A 27,717-nucleotide genomic window follows, 5' to 3' on the forward strand; every position below is an offset into this window, starting at 1 on the left:
TTTATCTATGTGGTCATGGATTCATTAATGAATATTTGCTGAGCACCTGCATGGTGGCTTGTGCCTGGGTCATAGCAGTAAACACATGCCCTATCTGTCTTGCAGAGGATACACAAGTAAACAGGCAGCCACAAGACACTCCAGAAGGAGTTTTAAGGGGGAAATCCCAGGACGGGCAGGGGTAAAGCCACTGGCCCAGCATCCCCAGAGAAAGCAGCAATGAAGTTTATTCTGAAGAATGAGTAGGAGCTTAGCAAGGGGAAAGGCGAGGAGGAGAGCATTTGGGAGAGGGAGCAGTGCATGCAAGAGATGAAAGCAGCAGTTGGCAGGTCCAGGTGCAGGCTGCTGAGAAGGGGTGGAGTGGGGACCGTTGAGGGACCAGGCTGCAGAAATATGCAGGAGCTGGTTAGCCGTGCTAAGGAGTTTGGGCTTTCCCCCAAGAGCAATGGGGAAACACTGGAGGATTCTCAGCAGGAGAGAGACAAGACCAAATTTGCATTTTGTGGGAGGCAGGCCTCTGAGCAGAGCAGGGCCGGAGGCTGGGAGACTTTGGCAGTGACTGGAGGGAGATCACAGGGGCTTAGACGAAGGCTATAGCGAGAACAGCAAAGAGAGATGGACAAATTCGAAAGATCTAGACAAGTGATGAGATGTAACAACACTCAGAATGCTGGCTTGGGCAACTGCAGGCTGGTGGTGCCATTTCCTGAGATGAGAATCCGAGTGAGCAGGGTAGGATTTGGGGTAGATGCTAAGTTTAGTTTTTGGACATACTGAGAATGGGACCTGTATGGCCTCTAAAGAAAATTGTTGGTGAGTTCACATCCCAGAAATGAGCAGAACCCTCTATTCTTTTCTCCCAGCAGATATTTACTGAGTGTCTACTATATGCTAGATAATGTTTTAGACACTGAATAAGGTGTCATTCAGGCAGCCAATTATGGCCTCAAATATCTCCTCGGTAAGGCCTACCCACAAACTGAAAACAGCAATCACATTATGAGCCAGCTATCAGAAAGCCTACAGTTTTTCACATCGGCAAATGGTGACCTGAGGAAACTCTTCCAAAGGGCGAGATATGATTAGCTTGATCAATGGGTGCTTTAAGGACATTTATGCTAGAATAATGCATGTTGTAGTTGGAGAAAAATGTCAGTATTAACTCCTGGGTTTTATGTTTGCATTTTCCCTTGAGGTTATGCATTTCACAAATCCAGAAGTTTTTCTTTGAGAATTTCAAGAACAAGGACATCCAAAGTGGGGAAGCAGGTGAGTTTGTGTTATCCGTGGATTAAGCCAGAATGTTGCTGATTTCAGGGGCATCTTGTGGTCTTTATGGAAGGAGACCAGTCCATAAGCCAGGGCGCTAGTGTATAAGTTGCAATTCTTATCCACTTCCCAGCGTCTAAGAGATAATAGGTGCCCGGTAAATATTTGTCAAATGTGCAGTAAGTGAAGCCAAGCTTGGTAAACACATTTTCATATGCTCCTCGCCATGATAAAGACAAATGTGTTGATGTCAATAAATAGTCCACACCTGTAATCCCAGCAGGAAGGCCCAGGCGAGTGAATCACTTGAGGTCAGGAGTTCAAGACCAGCCTCGCCAACATGGTGAAACCCCGTCTCTACTAAAAATACAAAAACTAGCTAGTCGTAGTGGCATGCACATGTAATCCCAGCTACTCAGGAGGCTGAGGCAGGAGAATCACTTGAACCCAGGAGGAGGAGGTTGGAGTGAGCCAAGACTGCGCCACTGCACTCCAGCCGGGGTGACAGAGCAAGACTCCATCTCAAAAAAAAAAAGTAGTCTTTGTATTGAAAGACTAAACAGAGTGCAGCAAGCATAAAGCAGCTGTTCTTTGTCTCTTCGGGCTCTAACCAGTCATGACTTGGACGTTCACAGCTGCACTTGTTCAAGAGGACTTTTCTGAGGCAGGATCAAGAATCAGGATAGGTCCTTTTTTGCTAGAAAAAGGTTCATTGAGCCTCATGAGGAGGCAGCTTCTTAAAGCGGATTTTTTTTTTTTTTTTTTTTTTGGATAAAGCCTACTGCATGGTGTGACTGCCTGAGATCAGAGCCAGACTCCTTTCCAAAGAAAGGCTAATAAATTCTTTTCTCACCTTCAACTCTGGACAGGAGAAGTAGTCTGAGACCATCTCCTGGCATGAGAGAAAGAGCTCTGGATTGATTAGTGATGGCTGCCATGCATTGGCCATCCTGAAAGTGGAAATTGACATCCAGTGAGTGAATATGCTGTATCCACAATTCCGCTCCTGCCTATAATCACCCTGATGGGCTGAGACTTTTTCTAACTCAGCATAACCAGACCACCTAAGGCAATGTAATATTTGAGATGCAAACCCCCCTGAACCCCAGCACTAAACAATGTCATAACATTGGTGAATAACAATAATAATAGCAGGAAGAAGAATCAGGTACCCAAGGTCACACCGTGAAACTAATGGCAAAATCAAGAAATACGTAGATGGGGCTAGTGGCCCTTCAGGTCCTGTCTGGCACTCAGATTGAGGGTTCTAGGCACCTCTTCTCCGCCCAGCTCTGTACTAACAACACAGGAGCTGAGCCATGCAGAGTCCTCTCCCCATGGCCTCTTGAGCCTCACCTGGCCTGGCATCCTTGGTTTCGCCATCTGCCCTCCTCTATCAAAAAGCCTCTTCTTTTAGTGATCACTGATTTTATCCTCAGGTTAGATGCCCCTGAAGAAAGTCTTCTACAGTTTGCAAAGAGCCTTCTTTATATTGTCAAAGAGGGTCATGAGAATCCTACCCTCGTTGGTGGGCCTGCTATTGCCTTTCAGATGGGTCATGCTTTGGTATTCATAGCCCAGTAGTTCTCAACAGGGAACTGGGGGGTGATTTGCCTTCATTGCGGACACTTGGCAATGTCTGGAAAGATTTTTGGTTGTCACTGCTGGGGAGGGAGTGCTGCTGGCATGTAGTAGGTAGATGCCAGGGCTGCTACTGGGGATCCACAGTGCACGGGACAGCACCCCAACAGGCACGTATCTGGCCCAAAATGTTTACAGTGCCGGGGCTGAGAAACACTGTCATAGGGGAAGCCAGAATGAGGCCCCCCAAGAGTGCCCCAGACAATGTCCTCATTCCACGAAGCTTTTCCTCATTCCCCACATTGGAGGGCAGCACGAGTGCCTCTGAAGTCCTACAGCTGTTAGCCGACAGCTGTCCTGGACACGTGACATGTCCTGGGTGACCCTGTAAGACTGGTTTGGTGTCCCCCTCAAAGCCACTAAGCCCCCGAGGCCCACACTTCACTGCTTCCTTTCTGAGATGCCTGGGGAGGCTGCTTGCCTGCTTCATGTGCTTAATGATCCACCGAGCAAAGGAGCTGGGGGAGAGGAAGCTGAGCATCTTTGGGTGGGGACGTTATTGATGTGTTTGCTCAGCATCATTTTCTGTCCTCAGATGTGATTCTCGAGTGCCTGGGCTTCAAATGGGAGCTCCATCAGCCCCAGCTTTTTCAGTCTGAGACCTTGGCCAAGCTCTACCTGAAAGCCCTGGCGCAGGGCACCACACACCCCCTGAGGGAGCTGGAGGAGCTTCTGCGAGGTACTTCCTCCCTGGCACCCAGTGCTGGAGCCCCAGTGCCCTCTAGCTTGACGGTCCCAGCTTGGAACATGGTTATCTGTTTAGAGACCATGGTCACTCTAGCAGTCAAGAGCAAGGCTCCACAGTGTTATCTCATCCCATGACAGCCTCAGTTTCCTCAAGTGTAAAATGGGGATAATAGTTCTTAGGATGCGGCTTTGAAGAGTAGAGGAGGTACTAGGTGTGAGGTTCTAGAACAAGGCCTGGCACACAGCAGGCACTCAGTACATGCCAGTTATTATCTTTGTAATAACCCGAGTCTTGTCTGGCCAGCCCAGACATAGAGACTCTACTTACTTCTTTGAAAAGAAAAAATGGGCTATGTGGAATTTTCTGAAGAGCTTTCTGGAAGGAAGGTGGAGTTCTGATATCTGTGGCTTGTTTGGCCCTAAGTATGCTGGTGCGAGGCCCACACGTGTGCATCTATTTTGTTGTTGTCTTTGCTTTTCTTTCCTCTTCTCTTCTCGTCTCTCTTCCACCTTATTCCAGAAAGAATGTAGGCCACTTCTTTCTTTGTCTCCTTTTCCAGTCCTGACCACCCCAGCCTCCTCTCACCTGGTCTCTAAGTCGTCTCCATCTGCACTGCCAGCTGCTGCTTTGGGCTACAGGTTGGCATCCCCTCGGGCTGACTCATAAGCAGGTGCCACGGAAAATTCGAGGCCCCCAAAGCCAGCCAGCATACCAGTCATGACGGACTTTCTATTTCCAAGACATGACAGCAAAGCCCTGTTATTCTAGAGCCAGACAGGCAGCCGGAGCCCCCAGTCACTCCCCCTCCCTGAGCCTGAGCCTGGAGGGAGAGCCCCACTGCCTGCGGGAATCTGACTCAGCCCTTCCCCGCTGTGCAGGCAGTGAGAGCCAGCTGGGCTCCTGCAGAACTGCAACAAGCTTGGTGCTGGCTCATGAGCCTCTGTGCTCTTCTGAAGCCTTTGTCCCAGTGTCTTCAAGGGCCAGACTGGGCTCTTCCATCTCCCCTGTACCCAAGTCAAAACATTCATCAGGCCATCAGTGAAAGGCTCTGGTGAGCCAGACAGTGAGTTCATGGAAAAGCAGGAGAATTTGGAAGTGGAAATGGAGTCATTAACGTTACGGTCTTTAACATGTCTAGAATGGGTCCCTAAAATGAAAACATTTAGCCCTGCTAAGACAGCCACTCTGATCCAAGCCTCCCTGCTAGAGGCTATGCCTGGCTGAGAGACAAGAGGGAAGGTGCAGAGATGAAATCCCAGTGCCCTGGACTGTCACAACTCCAGGGTCTCCTCGCAAGCTCCATGGACCGATCAAGCCCTGGGATTCACGTCTTTCAGTAGGAACAGTCACAGTCCTTCATGTGCCTTTAAAAGCGGACATACCTCACAATGGTGGTTTGCATACCTGTCTCACGGTTATCACTTTCATGTTCTCAATATCATCTGTGTTGCTATCCTGGAACTTCTGGCCAGACCCTGGAGTGCTGGACTCTGCAGAGAAGCACAGGCTCTCCAGTTGCTTGATTTCCTTCCACGGAGACTGGAGGAGCAGCTGTCCTGGAGAGGACCTGTTTATTCTCTAGCGTGGAATCCAAGGAGGAAGTGGCCCACTTACTAAAAACAAACTAACCACCTTGGCTTTGGAGAACTTTGGGGAAGAGTATGAACAAATTATTGATATCTTATCCAATTTGGGGGTTTTACTCAACCTGGAGGGAATACTGAATTCCTATCTTTCACTTACTCTGACATAACTGATTCCCTCCCTCCCTCCCTCTCTTCCTTCTTTTCTTCCTTCCTTCCTATGTGGAATGCTTAGCTTATGCCAGGCATTGTGCTAGGAGCTTACCATCTGAGGGGACAGACAAGCCCAAAATGATGGGAAAGCATGACAAATATCGTGACACATTATAATATTAACTGCCACCTCCTGCATGCCTACTGTGTGCCAGGCACTCACATGCATCCTCCCATTTACTCCCTGCCATGGGGTGGATGGCAGGCTGGCGTGAGCAGATGGGAGGCCGTGTAGTCATACTGGAGAAGAATGTGACCCAGAGTGGAACAAGCCTGGTGCTTAGTAGGTTCTCAGTGAGTATTTACTGAGTGAGAGCCAGCGCAGAGCCAGGTGACGGATGACAGCGAGGGGAGATGGAGGGGAAAGGATCCTTTGCTCTCTCTTTCTTTATAGTTGCACAGGATGATGGGCTTTTTGGCTCTGGCTCACATCATTTTTCATTATCTGGAACCTTGAGCTCCCTGGTGATGGAATCCATGTGCTGCATTCATTCAGCCGATATTTACTAGCACCAGTGTGTGTGAGCCTGGGATGGGCCCAGGGGGTGGAGCGGCAAGTGAACCACCTCAGCTGAGCTGCTGGGGGGAAAAGCACAACAGGGACACAGAGTAGTAAATAGAAGGTCATGGTCAAATTAGTCTCTGAAGAAGAATAAAATCAGTTAGCGGGGGAGTGGGGTGCTACCTTACATTTGGGGTCAGGAAAGGCCTCTCGGGGGGAGGGACATGTGAGAAGACCCCCGATGAGGAAGGGAGGGCGGAAGCCCCACACCATCCTGAGGAGCATGCCGGTGAGGGGGTAGGTGGGGGCATGATGGGCAGAGCGGTGGGCAGGGGTTGCAGGCCATGTGGGAATTGGGGCTGCTAGTGGGGCCTTGGCTTTTGCGCCAAGGGTGTGGGGCACCTCTGGAGACCTGAGAGAAGTGCCACTCTGTAGCTCACATTCTAGGATGACTGAGTGGATGGCGTTGGCTAGCAATGAATTGGGCTACCTTTTCCCTTCCTCCTGGAAATCCTTGGTGGCAGGGGTCCCCAGAGTGGAGCTCTCTGGGGCAGAGTGACAGTAGCCACCACATGGACACCTCAGTCCCATGTTCACCCTGCAGCAGGTGGCACTCCCACTGCCTGCCTGCACTGCTCCAGGTGCTCAGGGTACAGAAATGACTGAGGTTCAGTCTGCCCTTAAACTGCTCAAAGCCTAATAAGAGAAAGGATGGGGGAGGTCATAAATATGTAAAATGCAGTGTGAGCATCAGTTTCTCAGTTTTGACAATGCACAGGGCTATGTAGGATCGTTGGGGGAAATTAGGCGAGGGATACGTGGGAACTCTGCACTATTTTTGCAACTTCTTATGAGTCTTAAACTATCTCAAAGTAAATAAGTATTTAAAAATGCATCTATAGGCCGGGCGCGGTGGTTCACATTTGTAATCCCAGCACTTTGGGAGGCTGAGGCGGGCAGATCACCTGAGGTCAGGAGTTCGAGACCAGCCTGGCCAACATGGTGAAACTCCATTTCTACTAAAAATGTAAAACTAGCCAGGCATGGTGGAGCATGCCTATAATCCCAGCTACTTGGGAGGCTGAGGCAGGAGAATAGCTTGAACCCAGAAGGCAGAGGTTGCAGTGAGCCTAGACAGTGCCACTGCATTCTAGCCTGGGCGACAAGAGTGAAACTCCATCTCACACACAAAAATTAATTAATTAATTAATTACATCTATGAAACAAATAAAATATAGTGTGATACATATCTTGATACCTCATGGTCATGCCAGGGTGGTGGGTGCCTCCCACTGTGTCTTCACCACGGTTATCACATCCTGCCATCATCATCTCATTTCCTTTACTAGCTCAATCACCTAAGAAGACCAAAGAAAAATCCCCTGCAAAGAGGATCATCATTTCCTTGAAGATCAATGACCCACTGGTCACTAAAGTCGGTATGTATATACCCGTCTATATTCTGAGAATGCCATTGAACAAATGGTCCTCCCAGATTTAAAAATGCACAAGCAACAACAAAGCAAAACAAACCAACAGTAGACAGTGTTTAGTGCTTTCTTATTAAAAAGGCCCGAACGTGCAAAGAAAGAAGGGGCGAGAAGGCTAGGGTGACTTGGGGAAATGGAAGAAGGTGGAATGCTACTAAAGAGAGGTTCTTGTCATTGAGAAAGGGTGTGAAGGATGCAGAGAATGGGAGAAGACAGCGGCTTCTCAGAGACGGAGCCAGCACAAAAGGAATTGCCGCTTTAGGCTCACACCCACCCAGGGAAGCCATCAGGCCCAGCCTTGCTCCCAAATAACACTTTACCGGCCTCTTCCTGCCAAGGACCACCCCTTACCTCCCCCAACTTGGGCTCACTCTCTCCCCATCCCCTCACAGCCACTCATGGGCAGACTTCTTTGTTTGTGCAACATCCGTGATGTCATGTGATGGCACTTGTTTAGGAATCGCTCGGTGAGGAAACTTCAGCACTAGTTGGGCCATTTGTCGCCAGAGGACACTCTGACGGTGAATCAGCTAAGTCCATCTGGCCCCTAGCCAAGGCAGTTCAGTTCCTGAACCATCAAATTATTCTGGCTCTTTCCAAGAGTCTTTAACCTTTTTGGAAGTCCCCAGACTCCAAGGAGAATCTGCTGTAAGATATATGTTGTCTCCAGAAAAAAAAACACACGACATGCACACAAAATTCTACACCTATATGGGCAGTCACATTCCTGCGCAGGCCCCAGACCCCAGGTTAGGGGAGAACCCAGGATGGTCTCACCCCTGAGAACAGGCTTAAAGGAGGATCCTTTCAGCAGAAGCTCAGCTTTCTTTAGCTTCAGCCTCAACTCCTTTGGGAAGGCTGGTAGCACAGATCGTCAGCTTCCGGGCGGTGCCTGCATCCAGGTGAGAGGTGGCGCATTTTCTCTAAGGGCACCTCTGCCTGCCCAGCTGCAGGAGTGAGGGAGGGCGCTGGGTGGTGTCCTGTGTGCAGAGCCCCACACCGATGGCTCGCTTGGCTGTGCCTCCCCAGCCTTCGCCACGGCCCTGAAGAACCTCTACATGAGTGAGGTGGAGATTAACTTGGAAGACGCACTGGGAGTGCTGGCTTCCGCCCACATCCTCCAGTTCAGTGGCCTGTTTCAAAGGTAAGGAAACAAGGCTGACTTTGGGCAGGGCCAGGCCTGGGGGAAATCAGAAGGGCAATTCCTGGCCCATTTGCTGGAACATTCCTCTTCACTGGGCTAAGACACCTCAGGTGTCTTTGTGCCAAGCATGGCCTTGAGCCTGGAAAGGAACTGAGACACTAATTCACATTAACAGGTGAGCCATCTCTCCAGCAACACGCTAGTTTTAACCAAACGATTCTCGACTCACAGGAATGAAATGCAAATGGGAGGATTTCTACCACTGGGAGAGACTTCATGTGTATACACAGTGACTTCCTAGTAGCCCCCAAACCAGGCTTGCTTATCAATTTCACCTCTTTTCATTGTTGGCTAAAAGAAAAAAAAAAAATCTCTCTCCTTTAAGTCATACACACACACAGAAGCTGGCCATTGGAGGACAAGCTGACTTTTCCATCACTGTTAGGCCTACATTTTCCTGCTCATTTGAGATAAAGTCTTGTTTTTTCTTGTAAATAATATTTTTATTGTTATAAATGTTACATACAGTCATTGTAGGTCTTTTGGAAGAGAGGAAAATGCAAAGATCAAATTTAAAATTGCCCTCAAATCCCCCTGCCCATTTTAGGCATAGCCTCTCTTTTGGACATTCAGACCCTGCTGGCCCACCTGGGCTGCCCATCGGGAGGGTTCATCAGGGTGTGTTGGGGGTGTGGGGAGGAGGTGGTGGGGAACCAGGAGGCATTCAAAGTGGGTTGGCATTGAATGTGAAAGCTTCCTCATCCTGACGAGGGTTGCCTGGGCTCATGGATGCAGAAATCATGAGCATGAGGGGGTAACAGACATTGCTTGGTGTTTCCACCTGCATCCAAGCAGCCGAGGAAACGCACCCTGGAGGGGTGAGACTCAGAGCTCCCAGTTTGCACTGGGCTTTTCCTGCAAAGTCAAAAGTAACCTGGGTCCGTGCAGGGTCTGTGCTCAGTTCTACAATAAGGTGCCCCTTAGTCTCTATGTACACTGGCGGTCTCTGACATAAAATGTGGCTTATAACATTTGTCCCATCTACTTCCCAGGACTTTGTTGGGGATTAGGGGATGTCAGCACATAGGGCTTTGGGATGGAGTGTTTGCCTTTCAGTTCTCAGCTCCTTACAGGGATGACCTCATTTCATCTTCCCTGCAACCCTAGGAGGTAGAACTATTACTATGTTCATTTTACAGATGAGAAAACTGGGGCTTTGGGAAGTAAGTAACTTGGCCAAGGCCACGCAGCTGCCAAGTAGAGAAGCCAGGACTCGAAGGTCAGGGGGCCCCAGAGCCTGGACCTCTAACACTGTACTATTCCACTTCGCTTGGGTGAGGTGGTAATGTTGTCACTTGCTCATTTGTGGTTCTGACCCTCCCTTCAATGGCATTTAGTCAGGAGAGGTTTGCTTAGGGTCACTCACTTGTCGGTTTATTCACTCACACCTACACTCATTCATTCATCTGCCTCAAGGACAACTTCTTAGGCTCCTCTGGGAGGCCAAGGAGACAGTGAGGGACCAGATGGGCAGGATCCCTGCCCTCTAAAGTCTCCTGTCCAACAGTCTCCATGACACCAGAAGTGAATAAAGGTGGATGGAATGAAGTTTGGGAATTCCTAACTGGAAAATGTTGTGCTATGTATTATTAAGTTCAAGCAAAATTAGTATCTATAATAAGAAAGAGCATTTCTTAGAATTTCTCCTCCCTTTTTTGTGTGTCCTGTAATATTCCTCCATTCCATTAATGCTTATGAAAGAGTAAGTGAACCAAGTGGAAAATCATTCATGGGATTCATTTCTCTAGAATATTTTGTTTCATCTCCCGGGCTTTTTGAGGGATGTGTGCCTACTGCATTGATGTCCTGAAGAGAGAGGTGGTATCTTGTAGCTTTTTTTCCCTAATTCCTGATGCAATTCAGTATAAAGAAGAGATCAGGGCAGGAGGTGGTCTGCCTGTTTTGTTTACTTCTTAAACCTCAGGCTTATTATCTGACTGAATGAAGGAATGAATGAATATACCATCCAAGCCAAGAGAAGACATTAGCTGTTCTGCAGAGGGGAGAGACAGATCTCTCCTGGGGATCTTACAGGTTTCGATTCATTTTTTGTAGAGTTCACACGGTCAGATTCAACCCCATGGATGTTTTTGAGCTGGTGCCTCATTCTGGGGACTCATGAAATGACTAGGTCCAGGCCTTTGATCTGGAGCATGTGGCAGCCTCGTTGGGAACGCAGGTGTCTGGACCTCTCTGCAGGGGACACACATTGAAGAGGGCCTGGAGTCTTGAAGAGGCACTCCAGTGTGTCAGCATGGTCAGACTGTGGGGTTAGGTGGCCGTGGTAGATGGGAGATGAATAGTTGCAGGCAGAGCCAACTGGTGTAGCGTCTTAGAACCATCTAAGGAATCTGGCCTTGACCCTGAAGGTGGTGGGGTGAAAAGTCCAGGTTTTCCTGAGAGTCCCGTGTCCCTTCCTTTGTATATATCACCCACTGTCAGCCCAGCATAGCCTTGTGATGTATAACTATGAAATCATAGCTCCTTTAGACAGAGTATTTCTGAGCAGCTATTTCCTGGTGCAGTCCAGGAAGTTATCTCTGACCTGAATGCTGGCAGGGTAGCTTCCATCTTGAAGTGGGGCCTCTGGCCACCTTCTGTCTCCAAGCCTCAGCTGCCCTACCTTAGGAGCAGACTGGAAGCCGCATTTAACCTTCAGAACTCTCGCCCTGGCTTATCCAGAGATGAACCAAGAAGGGCAGCTTCTTCATCCTCCTTTCCCCTCCCCCCACCTTGTTTTGAATGCCAGAGCAGGAGGGGCTTTGCAGCTAATGAGCCAAACCTTTCATTCCACTGATGAGCAAACACAGGCTTGCCTGAAGCTGATGGGACCTGCCCAAGATTCTCCAGATAATTGTGGTGGGGCTGGGATTCTAGGTCAGAGGCCAGGGCGGGCCTGCACATAGTTGGGCTGGGTCTTGCCTGCCTTTGAGAGGCTGATGGCGCAGTTGGCAGGGTGTGGCATCATAGGATACATGTGTGTTTGTGTGTCTGTGTAACGGAAGTGCCCCAGGTCACTCTGATAGCATCACAACGTTCAGGTGCTGAGTGAGACCTCACAGGTTACCTCAGCTGAGCTCCCAGGCAGTGGGAAATTGCCAGATGACAGCTTAATTCTGAATCACACATACCTGAGGCCTCCCATCTTGAAGGGATGCAGTGTGTGCACACAGCTTCCACTGGGTGATGTTCCTTTGACTCTCATGTCAATATCTTTATTGGCACTTGGGCTGGAGTCACAGCAGGGATTGTGGCTGTCACATGCATGTACCAGCACATATGTGCATGCATGTGTATGCACACACACGCTCACACACATACACATGGAGCATCTCCCTGGTTGTCACTTGGGTTCCTCCAGGCTCACAGGGCCAGAGGGGCATTTCCTTGCCTCCATGCAGGGCTGAACTTCCTCTGTGGGCAACTTTCTGGTCCTTTAGAATTTCCAGAAGAGGAAACGCCCCACTTCCCTGAGCCCAGAGGCGAGCCCGGGTGGCTTTCTTTGCTTCCTTTGGTCTGGGAAGTCTGATCATTCCAGTCCAGCCCAGCCAATGGGTTTCACAGTGAGGAAGGGGAAGCATAAGAGAAGGTGCCAGCCTCCTGGGGCACTCATTTCTCCCCTGCAACTCCAAGCCCAGCTAGTGCTCCCTGTAGGTTTCAACAGACAAAAGCTGGCACCTAAAGGCTCCTGGGCCCGATGAGGGTGGGGCCCGAGCCTCCTGTTCAGCCTCGTCACAGCTTGGGCTTCACCCTCTGCTGACCGGTGAGGTCATGAGCTCCAGGACGAAAAGGCCTCCACCTGTCCCTGGTGGCATTTCCAGAACCAGCAGCACAGGTCAGCACAGAGCTGGCACTCAGGATGGATTTGTATGGGGAGCGCTGCTTCCCGGCAGTCTGTTGTTTCATGGGAGGTGGAGGGAGGTAAGGAACCAGGTAGAAGAAGGAAGGCATGGAAATCAAAACTAAGGCAGTATGTGGGGAGGAGCAATCAGGGTGACTTCCAAGAGGAGGTGGTGCTGGACCTGAGCCTGGAAGAATTACAGCAGTCAAAGGGGGCAAAAGAGGGGACAGGGTGGAGCAGCATCAAACTGGGATGAGCCTGGCCACTAAGACCCAATGCAGCTGCAATGGCCAGAGGTTTGGATGAGCCCAGGTTATGCAGGATCTTGTAGCCACATGAGCAGGTCTTGGTTCAGTCAGCAGAGCAGGGAGCCTGGGCTTGGGAGGGGAGAGTGGCAGAGCCTCTGTGGTTTAGGCTGAGCCCCTCCTGTGTGAAGGATGTGGTATAAATGTGGGAGGCTGCAGGGCAGGGAGGCTGGCTGTTGAGAGGCTATGCAGAGGCTCAGCCGAGAGACCAGGAGGGTCTGAACTAGGCAGGGGAAGTGGGAGCGGGAGGAGGGGCACGCTCAAGAGACAGCCAAGATGCAGGATTGACAGGGCTCAGCAGTCTTAGAAGGCAAAATGCCCAGGGGATGACAGCAGCGCCTCATGTTTACTCAGTACAGGTTTCCCCAGTACTCAAGACAACTCCTTCTAATGGGTAGAGTCAGTCTCCCTGTCTGAAGGGCCAATCCTAGCACACAAGGGGGTAGAGTGCCTTGGCCATGACCAGATTATTTATTCACTTATCATTTCTTACCTTGTTCTAGTAAAGGCTTTGAGTGGCTTCCATGAATACATGAAATGAAGCCACAGAACACCAATTTTTTTTTTTTTTAAGGAGGAAGAAAAAGATGGAGAAGCTACCATTGTATACTAACTCTAATAACCACACTTTTCCTAAGATAGGCCATACATTCAGCTCTGAACTTGCTAGCGGCAGATAAAAACGGAAACTTGATCAGTGATATTCGATGCAAACTAGATAACAGTTTAAAAAACAATTCACTTGGGAGAAGTACAGCTACTATTAGTATGAAAACTGTGGATGTCTTCAGCAGATGACCCCAAGCAACCTAATGGTCAATGTCCTCAAGAATGTCTGTAGAGTAAATGCAATAATAAATCTTATAATGTTTTTTCTTGGTTTTGGCAAAAGCGGCACACCAAAATGCAACTCAGTAAAAGCTACTCTCCAGGGATGTGGTTGTTGGTGGTAACGAGACCCCATCTGCCTTCTGGTCTGGCCTTGTGGAAGGATACATTTTAGAATAAGTGCAAGAGGTACTGGATGTCCTTGAAGCCTCTGCCCATGAGCAGTGTGTATATCAACTGAGTTTAGGACAACCATTGAGTCATAATGAGTTCAAGGTTGTGCTTCCGTATGAGATCCCAGTGGCTACTCTTGGGTGCCCTGCTCAATGAAGTGAACATACTTCAAAGCAATTTTGCTGCAGAGAGGTTAGTATTAGCTGTGAAAGTTCAGTCACTGAAACATCTGTGACCCTACCTGCCACATAGCACGTCTACCACACTCCATTCACCTCGGCTCATGTCCTCCTTGGAGGGAGGCAAGGAACCAGGTAGAAGGAAGTCATGCAAATCAAAGCTAAGGGATTATGTGGAGAGGAGCAATCAGGGAGACTTCCAAGAGGAAGTGATGCTGGAGCTGAGCCCAGACGAACTACAATAGTCAAAGAGGGAGAGAGAGGGGACAGTGTGGAGCAGTGTTAAACAACGGCACTGCAGCTGTGCCAGCCCTGACATTCCTTCAAAGTGTGGCACCTGCTCCTGCCCCAGGGCCTTTGCACATGTTGTTTCCTCTTCTTGGAATGCTGGTCTTTGAATCCCTGGCCTGGCCTGTTCTTTTCCCTCCTCTTTCAGGTTTTAAGTGCTTCTGTTCTGACTTCTGGTCACTTTTCTGATTTAACCACACTAGGCTGAAGTCTCCATTATCTGCCTTCCCATCACACCTTGTTCTTTAACTTTTTAACCCTTAACATGACTGCCAAATGTGGTTATCTGTCTGAAAGTTGACTTAACATGTCACCTCACTGGCCCATCAGTTTTGTTCTTTGCACACCAAGGACCTCTCCAGGTGCCTAGCACACGGTATGTGTTCAGTGAATAGATCCTTCATGGGTGGGTGAGCCAAATCAACAGGTCCTAGTCATGAGCTCGCAGAGACCTTCATCTGAGAGCTGCTCTTTGATTCCATTTGTGCACAGAGAGGAATGGGACTTGAGGCCCCTCTGGTGGCACCATAAGGGTCTGTACAGGAAGACAGTCCTCAGGCAGGGGGATGACCAGATGGCTATGTTGGCTAAAATCAAACCTCATCTCAGCACCTGGTGGCACTTCAGCTTTGAGCAATAATCCTTGTTCCCTGCTATAGGGTTACTTTGTTTTCTCCTGAAGGATTTGATTTCTGGCCTCATCTCCCAGCCCAGAGCTATTTCTAACAAGCCATGTTGGTCTTGTCCTCTGGCCAAATGTCCATACCCCTAAAGCGAGGCTCCCTTCCGTTCAAAAGTCTGCTGCTGTCCTGGAGTTGAATGAGAATCTCTGGGACTTCCCGCTTCTCCAAAAGCAGCATGGGGTTCCTCCAGAAACTGCAGTTCTCTCTCTCCAGGTGCGTGGATGTGATGATAGCCAGACTCAAGCCAAGCACCATCAAGAAATTCTACGAGGCCGGCTGCAAGGTGAGAACAACCCAGACGGGGCACATCGCCCCTTGTGGGGGGCCTTCAGGAGCAGCCCAGATGCTGGGATTTTACCCACCATCTGGGGGGAAGGCCTACTTCCCCCCAGAATATCTATTTGAAGTCATCAAATATTTTATTTTGCCACATGAACACATTTGTTTTTTTTTAAGAACCATCATTTTATTTTTTAAAAGGATGTTTTAACACCAAAAAAATAGAAAGACTTTAATCTTAGATGGGGGAAGAAGCAGCATAGCCTTTCTCACCGAAACAGCAGAAGACCTTCCAGGACATTCTTGCTGGAGTTGTGAGGTCTGGACTCACCTGGGTCTAATCAGTGTGTCAGGGTTAGGAATAAATGATAGAATCCAACCTCATTCTCAGAGGAGAAAACAGAGCCAAGGAGGGCATCAGCCTGCCCAGGGGAACCAGCTGGGTCCAAAGCCCAGGCCTCCTGACTTCAGCTCTCTCTGTATGGCCACCAGTGACCTGGGGGGGATACCAAGCAGCATGCCACAGTTCTCCCATCGTCGCGTCCTCCCCTTTGCCCCACTGGTAATTCCAAGGCCACTTGTGGTGGAAACTGCATCCTGGTCAGCATTTCTCAGCAACGCGTGGGCTGCAGAAGGACCCCAGGCCCGGAAGCTATTCCAGGTGTACTGAAGCTCTCTCAAGGTCCCTGGCTCTAAGACGCCTTTTCCACTTTCTCTGCCCTTCAATTCCTGCTTTTTGGGTGTGTTCATAGCCTCAGAACTCCTGCGAGGTACACCCCTTGGGCCCTCCATGATCAGCCACTGACTTGAACCAGTGGGCAAGGCCTATAGTCAGGTTGCCTGGGTTTGCATCCGGCTCTGCCACTTACGAGTTGTGTGACGACAGGCAAGAGCAGGAACCTGGGAGCGTCAGTTTCCCCACCAGTGACATAGGGATAACAGTGAACCCACCTCATAGGTTTTCGCTGAGGATTGATTTAAATCAACTGAGTGCAGCGCCTCGAGCATAGAAAACACTTAGAAAAGGTATCTGCTGTAATTCATGTATTTTGTAGAAAAGGTTTGAGCGCCTCTGCAGTGACTCTCCCTCTGAGCACACATGTAGTGTCGTCGCAGGCCAGCAGAGGGTGCCAAGAGCTCAGGACTTCCTTCATCAACTGGCTTTTTTTTTTTTTGTCTTAGTACAAGGAAGAGCAGCTCACCACCGGCTGCGAGAAGTGGCTGGAAATGAACTTGGTTCCTCTAGTGGGGACGCAGATCCACCTCCACAAAATCCCACAGGACCTGCTCCACAAAGTGCTGAAGTCCCCCAGGTCAGAGCTGGCTCCCAGGGTGCGGCCCCTGAGAGGGGGATGGGAGAAAGTAGGGGCCAGGCTGGGGAGGGAGGTGCTCTGATGGAGGCTGCACCCCAACCTTAAGCTTCCTGCCCTCCTGGACAGCTGAGCCTTGGCTGGGGCTGGAACTCAGGGTGCTGTGTGTGGGGCTGGGAAGAGGGCTCCCTTCACGCTCCTTTTTGTGGGTAGGAACCCTCTGAGTACCTGCTGTCTCAGGTATTTTCACCTGGCTGAGAAAAATGGAAGACTTAATTACCTAAGTAATTTTTAGAAAAAAAATCCTGACAACATCAATGCACATTCATTTTAGAAAATAAAATCTCTCACCCTAAATCAGCTTACATCTCCGGCGCTGACTCCTCTGCTGAATAACTCTACACCCACGTATCTGATCGCCTGCTTGACCTCTCTGACAATTAAGATTAAAAGCCATCTCTCGGTGCCCCTGCCCTTTCCTGCACCCCAACCCTGCCCCCAGTGTTCCTACACCATCTGACTAGCGGATCAAGCTAGACCCCTGATAGTCCTGGACGCCACTTTGACCATACCCCAACCCTGAGGTCATTTCTACTTCCAAATCAAGTCCAGAGCTATGGGCCTCGCTCCATGGGTAGCAGCCCCAGCCCAAGATCGGAGGTCCAGTGTCTCTTATTTTGGACCAAGGTGACCTCTAACTGTCTTGCTTCTGGTCTGGACCCCCTTCTAATCGCATCTCTAGCCAACAGCCTTTGCCTCTGGTGACCTGGCTCCTTCAACTCACACAGCGTAAGTGCAGCCACGGGGCCCCCCCTGAAACTTCCCTGATGAACACCTCCCCATACTGGGCCTTGGTTCATGCCCATCCTCCTGCCTGAAATGCCTGTCCCCTGCCAGGCTCCTTCTCCCTTACAGAAATTCATGGAGATGTTTCCCAATGCCGGGCTTTTTAGGTTATTTCTAATGTTTTACCAATATAAATAGCACACTGGTGAACATCCTTCAACGTTTGTCTTCATCTCAGATTCTTTCCCACATTAAATTCCTAGAAATGAAGTTACTAAGTCAAAAGAACTTTCTATTTTGTGTTAGTCTCTTAAACGTTTTTATTTGAAAATAATTTCAAATTTAACGTTGCAAGAATAATGCATAGAATATATACAATATATAATGCATAGAATATATGCAATAATGCATAGAATATATATTCTATGCAAAGAATATTTGCATAGAATATATATTCTATGCAAAGAATATTTGCATAGAATATATATTCTATGCAAAGAATATTTGCATAGAATATATACACAATAATGCATAAAAGATATAGTTACACCCAGTACTGCCAATCACCCTAGAGTTCAATTTCTGCCCTGCTTGCTATATCATCTGCATCTCTACGTGTATCTACATATACACTTGTTTTTTCTGAACTATTAATATTAGGGAGTAATTTGCGTTTATTAAGTTCCTTTACTCCACATGCTTCAGTGTTTATTTCCTAAGAAAAAGAATTTTTGAAAAATATAACTATAGTGCAGTTATCAACTTCAAGAAATTTACATTGATGTAATACTTTAATGTCATTTGCCCAATACTGCCTTTTATAGCATTTTTTCTTTCTTCAGTGCTGTTTAGGACCACTTAGTTGTCATATCTCTTTAGAACTCTATTTAAAAGGATCTTGGTACCCATTTCCAAGTTACCAAAATTTTATTACCTCTGAGTAAATTTCAAAAGTGAAAACTAAATTATGCTGAAAATCCTAGTAGAATATTAGAAAATGAGTGTTTACTCATGTGTATGTGTGGAAAGTGTTCTGATTTCAGAAATTAGATTTGGAAAGATTTATTCTACTGTTGATGTGAATTGGCTATGTAGCATGCAATGCCCTCACGTTTACAGAGATGCGAGGCAGGTAGAACAGAGTTCTGGGACAGAGGGAAGGAGACCATATTCTCTAGGAAGCCTCCAGGAGTCCCAGCCTCATGCCAGCCCAGGGCACTGGCTCACTCCTAAAGTCATTCCGTGGTGTTCTCTGCTTTTCCCCACTCAGGCGCTCCCCCACTCCCCAGCGGAGCAAAGGTTGCGCAATTGTTGAAGAAAAGATAAACATGGCATCCCTTAGACTTTTCATAACATTGTCCCTCCCTTGGAAAGGCTGAGCTGTCACACCCTGGCAGCATTACCCAAGAAAGGAGAAAAAAATGTCTGACCACAACCAGAAGGTTAGCGGTGGGATAAGCCTGACAAACGTATGCTGGGCAGAAAAAGAGGTCAAGAGCATTACGTGTCAAGTGTCTAGACTCATCAGCTTGGCAGACATGACTGATGTGGAAAATGGGTCCTGCTCCTCCGGCCCCTCCCCAGGAGCTGTCTGCACAGACAGTCCAGGGCTATCACTGAAGGGAAAAGAGCCCTGTGTGGCTTCAGGCATGTCATCAGCCATGTGCCCAGGCTGACCACTCCCCAGGCTCTGCTCACATCTTCTGAGGTTGATCTCCAGTGGCTGCCTTTGTCAAAGCTTGAGGGAGGTGGGAAACAGGGTTCAGGAAGAGGGGGGCTTATTAGAAGTTTCACTGGCTAGGGCTTCTCATATTAGGGTGCTTGTGAGTTTCAGGCTGCTGGCCGGTGGATTTGGCACCATGACCCACAGCTGTTTCAGAATGCACCTTTCTCCAACTAACATTTTGGTGTGTGCTGTGTGCTATGTGCACTGTCCCTTTCTATCCCCACCACCCCATGTGGTGGTCACAGTTATTATCCCTGATATAAGAGGGCTAACGATGGGCAGGGCAGGGCCTCCACTGGCTCCAAAGTCCACGTCTTGCCCTGTGTGCTGCACCCCTCGTCGTTGGTCATGGAGGCCAAGGCTACCAGCAACTAAAAGGACATAGCGAGAACCGAGTGGTCCCAAGGAGTCACGTGGCCCCGGAGTGGGATGTGTGGAAATGCAGACTCCAAGGTCAGGGGTGGAGTGGCCCTTGGCCTGACTTATCAGCCCCTCCAGCTGTGGGGCCAATTCCCTGTTTGTGGTCACATGTGTTTGGAACAACGTCCATTTCTTAGCAGATGCTGCAGCTTCTGGGCCATTAGGCCGTCTCCATCTGAAGTCCCTCGAGCTCATCTTCCTTCAGCTTTTGCTTTCCATTTTGTAAACCACCTGGGGTAAAATATGCAACAGTTTTCCTGACCTCCTGGGCCTCCGGTTTAAATTTATTTGCCTGGCATTTGGTTTCCAGTTAATTTTCTTCTTATAGGTCACTGTTGGGTTACCCTGTTCTGCTAACTCTAATATTAAGAAGCTTTCATTCCAAGTTCTGTTTTTCTGGAAGCCAAGCTCCTCATGGACTTAGGAGGATGGAGACCTTAGAGCACTGTCTAGCTCCCATCTCAACAAAAGACTACCTTGCGACCAGGGGCACTGTATCCCTGTGTCTCCAATTCTCCCTGACTTCCTGCCTATAACCCGAGAAGTCTCGAGGTCTCAGGAATTCCCTAAGAAGAGCTACGCATGTCCTCCTTGTTGCATCTGTCACATGGCTTTGCCCTCCAGCATGGGACAAGTTTCCCATGGGTGTCTGGGACACCCCTGGGCACCCATCTCAAATATAATAGTTCCTGAATCCAATGCTTCTTTAGCTAATACTAACAATACCCACCAATTATTCAGATATATACAGTTGTTGTTGTATACAGAAAACTCTGAGTGAGTTACCCAGACTGATTCCTATAGCAGCCTAATGAGGTGGATACTGTTGGCGTTTCTTGCCTGTGGAATAGAGATGATAGGAAATGACGGGATCAGCTGAAGGTCTCCTCATGCAACGTGAGAGTTGGGATTTGAACCCATGTCTGAGTGGCCTAAAGCCTGTGGTCATTACCAGCTCACTGACGTGCTCTGCATGAGGCCTTCTTTTTCCTTATTGATGGTCAAGAACAATAGGAATATTGATATTTTTACTGTTAAAAAAAGTATATCTCCTTGTAGTTTCTGAAAAAAAAGTATAAAGGTCGAATTATAATACAAAACACAATTGTACTCATCTCCCCAAATGAACGAATATTAATATTTTGTCTTAAATTGAGAAATCAAACATTTCCAATGAAGCAGAAGTCGCCTATGTTCCCCTCCCAGTCCCATTCCCTTCCTCATTTCTGCCTCCTTCCCCTCCTAAAGACAATTAAACCACTGTTAGGAACTTGTGCAGATTTAATCTATGTAATTTTACTCTTACCACATGAATAATATTGCTTTAAAAGATTTAAACTTGAAATACATGTTCTCATCGTGATTGTAACGTTCTGCAACTTATTCACTTACATCGTGTGTTGTGTTCTCTCCTTGTTGATATTTGCATATCTAATGAGCATTTAAAATTTTAATCGTAAAGGGTTCTATTGAATGAATGCACAACAATCTCTTTTCACTCCCTTCCTAATGGCCTTTTGTTTTGTTTTGTTTTGTTTGTTTGCTGTGACAAGCGATGGAGCAGTGGGCATCCTTGTTCATATCTTACTCACATGGTCATGGCTTTCTCTATGGTCTACATATGAAAGAGGGCTTTTATTGTTTATATATAATTTTCTCAGTGAAAAATAGAGGACAGTGTCTTATGAAAAGCATTTTTTTCCCCTAAAGAACAATTACCATTTACATTCCAATGGCTGCTAGCGAGTGCCAGTAAACACACATGCTACAGCCCATAGAGGGAGGTTCAAGTCCCTGTGGGTTCTGTCTTGATTGAGGCCATCAGAGCTCTTAGGTAAATGAAAAGGTGTGTGAATGTCTTTGGTGTGGTTATCTGTTGCACAAACGAATACTTTCAGGTCTGATATTGACCTAAAGACAGAGGAATTTACTTTAATAATTATCCTTCATAAATAATAGAACCAGGATTCTGATTCGTGGAGCTCCCAAGGACTCCCCCATGTTGCAGCTAGCCCCTCTTTAGTGAGACCTCAAAGGACCTTCTGGGCTTGAGGACCTCAGGTGTGGAGTCTACACTGGAAGTCACACCACTTCGCCAGCCCAGCTGACAAAGTTCTTCACAGGGACATCATACCAAGTGCTCTGAGGAGAGTCTCCCCTTCCGGCCTCACGATGATTGCCAGATGGTGACAAACTTGGTCCTGTCTGGCCAGAGTCAAAGTCCATGCATTTGTAGGTGGCCTGAAAACCAAAGGAGAGGAAAGAGACAGTTTTACTCTGTTCAGAAATAGCATGAGAGGTGGGTGACATTTTCATTGTCCTTTAGAGTCACGGTTTGTCTTTGGTGCCACCCACCATAACCACATAGAGTGGTTGAATGTGGAAGCGGTGATGTATTTTAAGGCCAGGGTGCAATGTCCATGGTCAGAGACTGAAAATGTCAACGGGTTTAAGAAATGTTGAAACGGCTCCATAGATAACCATCAGAGGCTACTAGAGAAGGGGGTTGGGAGATAGCCACACTTACAGAGCTGACGTTACGGGGTAGCAGGTATTCTTTTTTTTTTTTTTTTTTGAGACAGAGTCTCCCTATGTCGCCCAGGCTGGAGTGCAGTGGCGTGATCTCTTACAGGTGTGAGCCTGTAATCCCAGCCTGGCCAGCAGCTATTCTTTGGCAATGCTCATTTATGGAGGAGAGGCCTCATGCTGCAGCAGGTACTGCACAGGCTCTGGAGCTAGGACCTGACCCTGCCACATATCCATAAGAGCTTCCATCCGCTGAGCATGTCATGATGTGCCAGGCACTGTACTAAGCACTTTGTATGTGTGCAGTCAGTAGAATGATGGCCCCACAGATGTCCACATCTCACTGGCTGGAACCTGTGAATATGTTAGGTTGTATGGCAAAGGAAACTAAGGCTGCAGATGGAACTAAGGTCAGTAATCAGCTGATTCTTTTCTTTCTTTCCAACTTTCATTTTAGGTTCAGGGGTACATGTGCAGGTTGTTACATGAGTAAATTGCATGTCACAGGGATTTGGTGTACAGATAATTTTGTCACCCAGGTGATCAGTATAATATCCTTGATATAGTTTGGATGTGTGTCCCCACCAAATCTCATGTTGAATTGTAATCCCCAGTGTTGGAGATGGGACCTGGTGAGAGGTGATTGGATCATGGTGGTGGATTTCTCACTAATGGCTTAGAACCATCCTCTTGGTGCTGTTCTCCTGATAGTGAGTGAGTTCCCTTGAGATCTGGTCATTTCAAAGGGTGTGGCACCTCCTGCCTTGCTCTCTCCTGCTCTTGCTCTGGCTGTGTGACATCCTCCTCCCCCTTTACCTTCTGCCAAGATGGTAAGTTTCCTGAGGCCTCTCCAGAAGCCAAGCAGATGCCAGCATCATGCTTCCTGTACAGCCCATGGAACTGTGAGTCAAGCAAACCTCTTTTCTTTACAAATTACCCAGTCTCAGATATTTCTTTGTAGCAATTCAACAACAGAACAGTACAACCCTATACATAGTTTTTCAATCCTCACCCTCTTCCTACCCACCACCATCAAGTAGGCCCTGTGTCTATTGTTCCCTTAATGGTGTCCATGTGTACTCAATGTTTAAGCTCCCACTGACAAGTGAGAACATGCAGTATTTAGTTTTCTATTCCTGTGTCAATTTGCTTAGGATAATGGCCTCCAGCTCTACCCATGTTGCTGCAAAGGACATGCCTTCACTCTTTTTCATGGCTGTATAGTATTTTATGGTGTATATGTACCACGGTTTCTTTACCCAGTCCACCACTGATGGGCACCTAGGTTGATTCCATGTCTTTGCTATTGTGAATAGTGTCCGCTGGCTTTAAAATGAGGAGCTTATTCTGGATGACCTGGGTGGGCCCATGGTGATCACAAGGACCTTGTAAATGTGAAGAGGGAAGCCAAAGAGTCAGAACCATAGAGAGATTTGAAGATGCTGAACTGCTGACTTGAAGACTGAGAAAAGGGCCATAAGCAAAGGAATGTGGGTGGCTTCTAGGTGCTGGAAAAGGCAAGGAAACAATTCTCCCTTGAGCCTCTAGAAGGAACACAGCTCTGCTGACAACTTGATCTTACCTTGTTTGGTACTTCTGACCTCTAGAATGATGAGAAAATAAATTCGTGTTGTTTCGAACCACTTGGTTTGTGACAATTTGTTATTGGAGTGATAGGAAACTCATCCACTCACCTCATCCACTCTGTACCACTCTCCTCTGAGCAGCTGCTGTGATCACACTTTCACAGATGAGGACATTGCAGCTGCGGGGCAGTTAAGCAACTCACAGGAGGTTCCACAGCCAGTCTGGTGAGGAACTGAGATTCTAACCTGCCCTATACCCAGGTCTGAGCCCAGAATTGTGTGACCTTGGATAAGTTATTCAGGTTTCAGCCCTCAATCATGGCCAGAGCTAAGGTGAAGTGAGTGAGGCACCTTGGTGCGAAATTTAAGGGAGCACGAAAAAAACTTAGTCATCGAGATGCAGTCTATTTTAGTATAATATATTAGAATTAAAATTGATGCCAAAAAATGCCATGATGAACAAAACACTAAAATTTTAAATAAATGTAGGGATAATCTCAATTTCTACATCTATAAAAGTAAGGACTATATCCTAACTTTGCAGGATGGTTGTGTGGAATTAAATGAAAAAATCTACAGAAAACATCTTGGGAACACCTGGCACATAGTAAGAGCTCATTAAATGACGATCATTGTTTTGCGGAGCACAGAGGGTGGGTGAAAACACAGGCCCTAGTGTCAGGCTGCTGAGATTCAAATCCTAGCTCTGCCATTTCCCAGTTGAGTGGCCTTGAGTAAGCTGTTTACCTGCTTGATGTCTGAGGCTACCTTCAGACTCAAAGGTGGTGTCACCTCATTCCCAAACTCATTCTAACCAGCTTCTTACAAGCAGCATGATTTTGTGCTATTTCTGAAATTTCTTCTCAATCTTTTTATTTTGGCCAGGTTATTTACCTTTAGTGAATTCCATCTTCTGAAAACAATGCTTTTGTGGGTCTTCTTGCAACTGAACTACAAGATTCAGGCAATTCCGACTTATGAAACCGTGATGACATTTTTTAAGAGGTAATATAACAGCGTTGATTGATGAAATACACAAATACTGAAATGTACAAACACTGCTCATAATATCACGGGGGAAAACCATCAGTGATATAATTTTTCATAGCATCATTCAGAGGGCAGTTTTTTTTTAATAGGGCCTAAGATTATAGGATGCTTTCAAACCACCAAATTACCTGGAAAAGTAAACAACATGTAGGTGTTGTACTATGAGATAATCAGGTGCTTCTGGGAACTTGCTGTGTCCAGTAACAGGCATGATGCAAAAGGTACTCCTTTGTTCAGGAAAATGACCACACTATCCTGGCCTTTAAAACTTCATTAAAAAAAAAAAAATCAGCTTTCTTAGGTAGAATAAAACTCACTTTTTCTGTGGAAGTAACTGGTGGTATTACCTTGTTAGGTTTGTGTTTCTGGTCCCCACAGCCTCAGGAATGAGGACTTCCAAGCATGACGAGGCGAGTTTAAGGAAGTGGAAGTAAAGATGCTTCATTTCTTTTGCATGTGTGAGTTTAGCAGATAAACACGTCTTCACGTAGTGACCTGTTTAAGCCAAGTTTCATTTGCATTGTTTTGAAGCACGTAATTCATTTCTGGAACAGAACATCTGTGCACTGCGTTAAGTAAAGAGCCCACTTCTTTCTCTGTCTTGTTATTTGAGGAAAGCAGCATTCAGTGTCGGAATTATATGTACTGTGTTTAGTTTCCATATAATTTGCTTTGAACCCAAATGTTTTACCCGCCCTCCCCCACTCTTTTAATAGCCTGTGAGACACTTTTTCCAATGAGTCATGCACACCAGGAGGAATTGCTGTTTGGCTCCAGGTCAGCTCTCCTACTGGAAACGTCTTAGCACTGGGAGATAGGAAAAAGAGCTAGAATGTGGTGATTCATTAGAGCTGTGTTTTTAATATGGAAGAAGCAAGTGAGGAGAAGGGAGTTAAGGTATGGGCCCCCTGCCAAAGTTGCTGTTTCCAAGGCCTTTGCTTGCACTCCTGAGCCAGAGACGCCACAGCTCTTCCCTGGAGTGGCAGGCACAGGGGTGTTTCTCACCACCACAGCTTTTCCATTTTCTTTTCAAATCTACATTGATTTGTCCCAGACCTCACATCACCATGCATTTCCCCCAGCCCCCTGATCCTGTATAAGTTTCTTCGTTGGAAACCATTTGCTTCTTTCCAAGTCATGTCATTGCCCCGACCTAAGCAGTGATGACAAATCTTTCAACAGGGGCCAGAGTCCTCTTAGTGTAGAGTGGGGGTGGCTCCAGACAGCCAGAGCCTGCTGTGTCCCTTCCCCAAACTCCCTCCTTCCCTGCTTGGCCCTCTCCTTTCTCCAGCAAGCTTTGGGTCAGACTAGGAGGAAAGATGGGAAAGTGTAGGGCTTGGATGCTCTCCCCTGCACACTGTCCAGGCCCACTCTGTCAGCATGGAGGACCTTGTGGCCCACTTTTAGCACTGTGGATGGTTCTTCTCCTGCCCAGCTCAGCTGCTCCAGGGTGGTAGCACCTCGCACTTGTGTCTTTGTCATTGGCCTCCATCTCCCAAATGCATCTCCTGAGCCCCGGGCTCCTTCACCTGGGGGTCTGCTCTGGGTGCTCCTGCTTCCCCCAGTCCCTGGCTGCTCTGCCTCCTCTCTGTCCATCCGTGATGGGGGCCACCCACCAGAGCTGCTCTGCCCAGCCCCTGCTGAACCCCTCAGTTCATGTATATGTCCTGCCCCTCCCAGGGACATCATAAGCAGCTTCAACAAAGGGCTTATGATCCTTTCTCTTGCCCCAACTTGCCTGGCACCTTGCTGGACTGTGAGTCTCCGTCAGACTTTTTTTTCTCTTTTTTTGAGACAGGGTCTTGCTCTGTCATCCAGGTTGGAGTACAGTGGCGTGATCATAGCTCACTGCAGCCTCAAACTCCTAGGTTCAAGTGATTCTGTCGCCTCAGCCTCCTGAGTAGGTGGGACTACAAGAGCATGTAGCCACATCTGGCTAATTTTTAAAATTATTACTATTATTATTTTTTGTTTGTTTGTTTTTTGGTTTTTTTTTTTTTTTTTTTGAGAAAGAGTCTTGCTCTGTCGCCAGACTGGAGTGCAGTAGCGCCATCTCGGCTCACTGCAACCTCCGCCTCCCAGGTTCAAGCAATTCTCCTGCCTCAGCCTCCTGAGTAGCTGGGACTACAGGCAAGCGCCACCACACCCAGCTAATTTTTGTACTTTTAATAGAGATGGGGTTTCAACATGTTGGCCAGAATGGTCTCGATCTCTTGACCTCGCGATCCGCCCGCCTCGGCCTCCCAAAGTGCTGGCATTACAGGCGTGAGCCACTGTGCCCAGCCTAAAATTATTATTTGTAGAAACAGGGCCACTCTGTTGCCCAGGCTGATCTCAAACTCCTGGTCTCAAGTGATCCTCCCACTTGGCCTCCCAAAGCACTGGGATTACAAGCATGAGCCACTGTGCTGAGTACATTTTTTTTTTTTTTTTTTTTTTTTGAGGCAGTGTCTCACTTGTTGCCCAGGCTGGAGTGCAATGGAACGATCTCGGCTCGCTGCAACCTCTGCCTCCTGGGTTCAAGCAATTCTAGTGCCTCAGCCTCCCAAGTAGCTGGGACTACAGGCACGTGCCACCACGCCCAGCTAATTTTTGTGTTTTTAGTAGGGGTGGGGTTTCATCATGTTGGCCAGGCTGGTCTCAAACTCCTGCCCTCAAGTGATCCTCCCATCTCGGCCTCCCAAAGCACTGGGATTGCAGGCGTGAGCCACCGTGCTGGGTCCATTTTTATGTAGCTCAGTTCTTCTCACAGAAGTGGGTCTTAAATGCTGATGGAAAATTCAGAGAATGTCATGCATGTGGCAACTTGACAACATTGAGATAGCAGACACATTTCCGTTTCTATTGATGGGTGGTGCCCGTTGAGTGCACTAGCCCAAGAAGGATTCTCAGCTTTTCTGTAGGCTCTGAGGAGAAGAATGTCGCAGTAGATTAGCGGTGTCTATCCTGGCTGCAGGAGCCAGGCTTGGTGGCGCCCTGGGTCCATGTTTGCCATCCCCCGCCGAGGATCCCCAGGGCTGACCAGCAACAGTGCGGAGGCTTTGTAGCTGCTGGCCTAGCAGGGCTGGTGGCCGGAGGGCTCCAACTGCCCCAAGGTACCTCTGCTCCCTGTGGAGGTGGAGGGAGACTGCAGGGAGTCACGGACA

The 27,717-nt window shown here is 47.9% G+C and overlaps 1 protein-coding gene across 4 annotated transcripts in view; it reads left to right on the forward strand.

Moving 5' to 3' along the window:
- BTBD16 (BTB domain containing 16) overlaps window positions 1–27,717 on the forward strand; it is a 65,286-nt gene that overhangs the window by 12,362 nt on the left and 25,207 nt on the right. For 2 of the 4 annotated variants that reach the window (XM_003825667.5, XM_008951010.3), the window contains exons 4-10: window positions 1,196–1,269; window positions 3,446–3,589; window positions 7,246–7,335; window positions 8,416–8,530; window positions 15,102–15,171; window positions 16,350–16,480; window positions 24,407–24,526. In XM_003825667.5, the coding sequence (XP_003825715.1) occupies window positions 1,196–1,269; window positions 3,446–3,589; window positions 7,246–7,335; window positions 8,416–8,530; window positions 15,102–15,171; window positions 16,350–16,480; window positions 24,407–24,526 (744 nt within the window). The remainder of the gene's footprint in view (window positions 1–1,195; window positions 1,270–3,445; window positions 3,590–7,245; window positions 7,336–8,415; window positions 8,531–15,101; window positions 15,172–16,349; window positions 16,481–24,406; window positions 24,527–27,717) is intronic. The other 2 variants (XM_055093415.1, XM_055093414.1) reach the window with 1 other exon arrangement.

Source organism: Pan paniscus, chromosome 8, assembly GCF_029289425.2.
Source record: "Pan paniscus chromosome 8, NHGRI_mPanPan1-v2.0_pri, whole genome shotgun sequence".
Classification (NCBI taxonomy): Eukaryota; Metazoa; Chordata; class Mammalia; order Primates; family Hominidae; genus Pan; species Pan paniscus.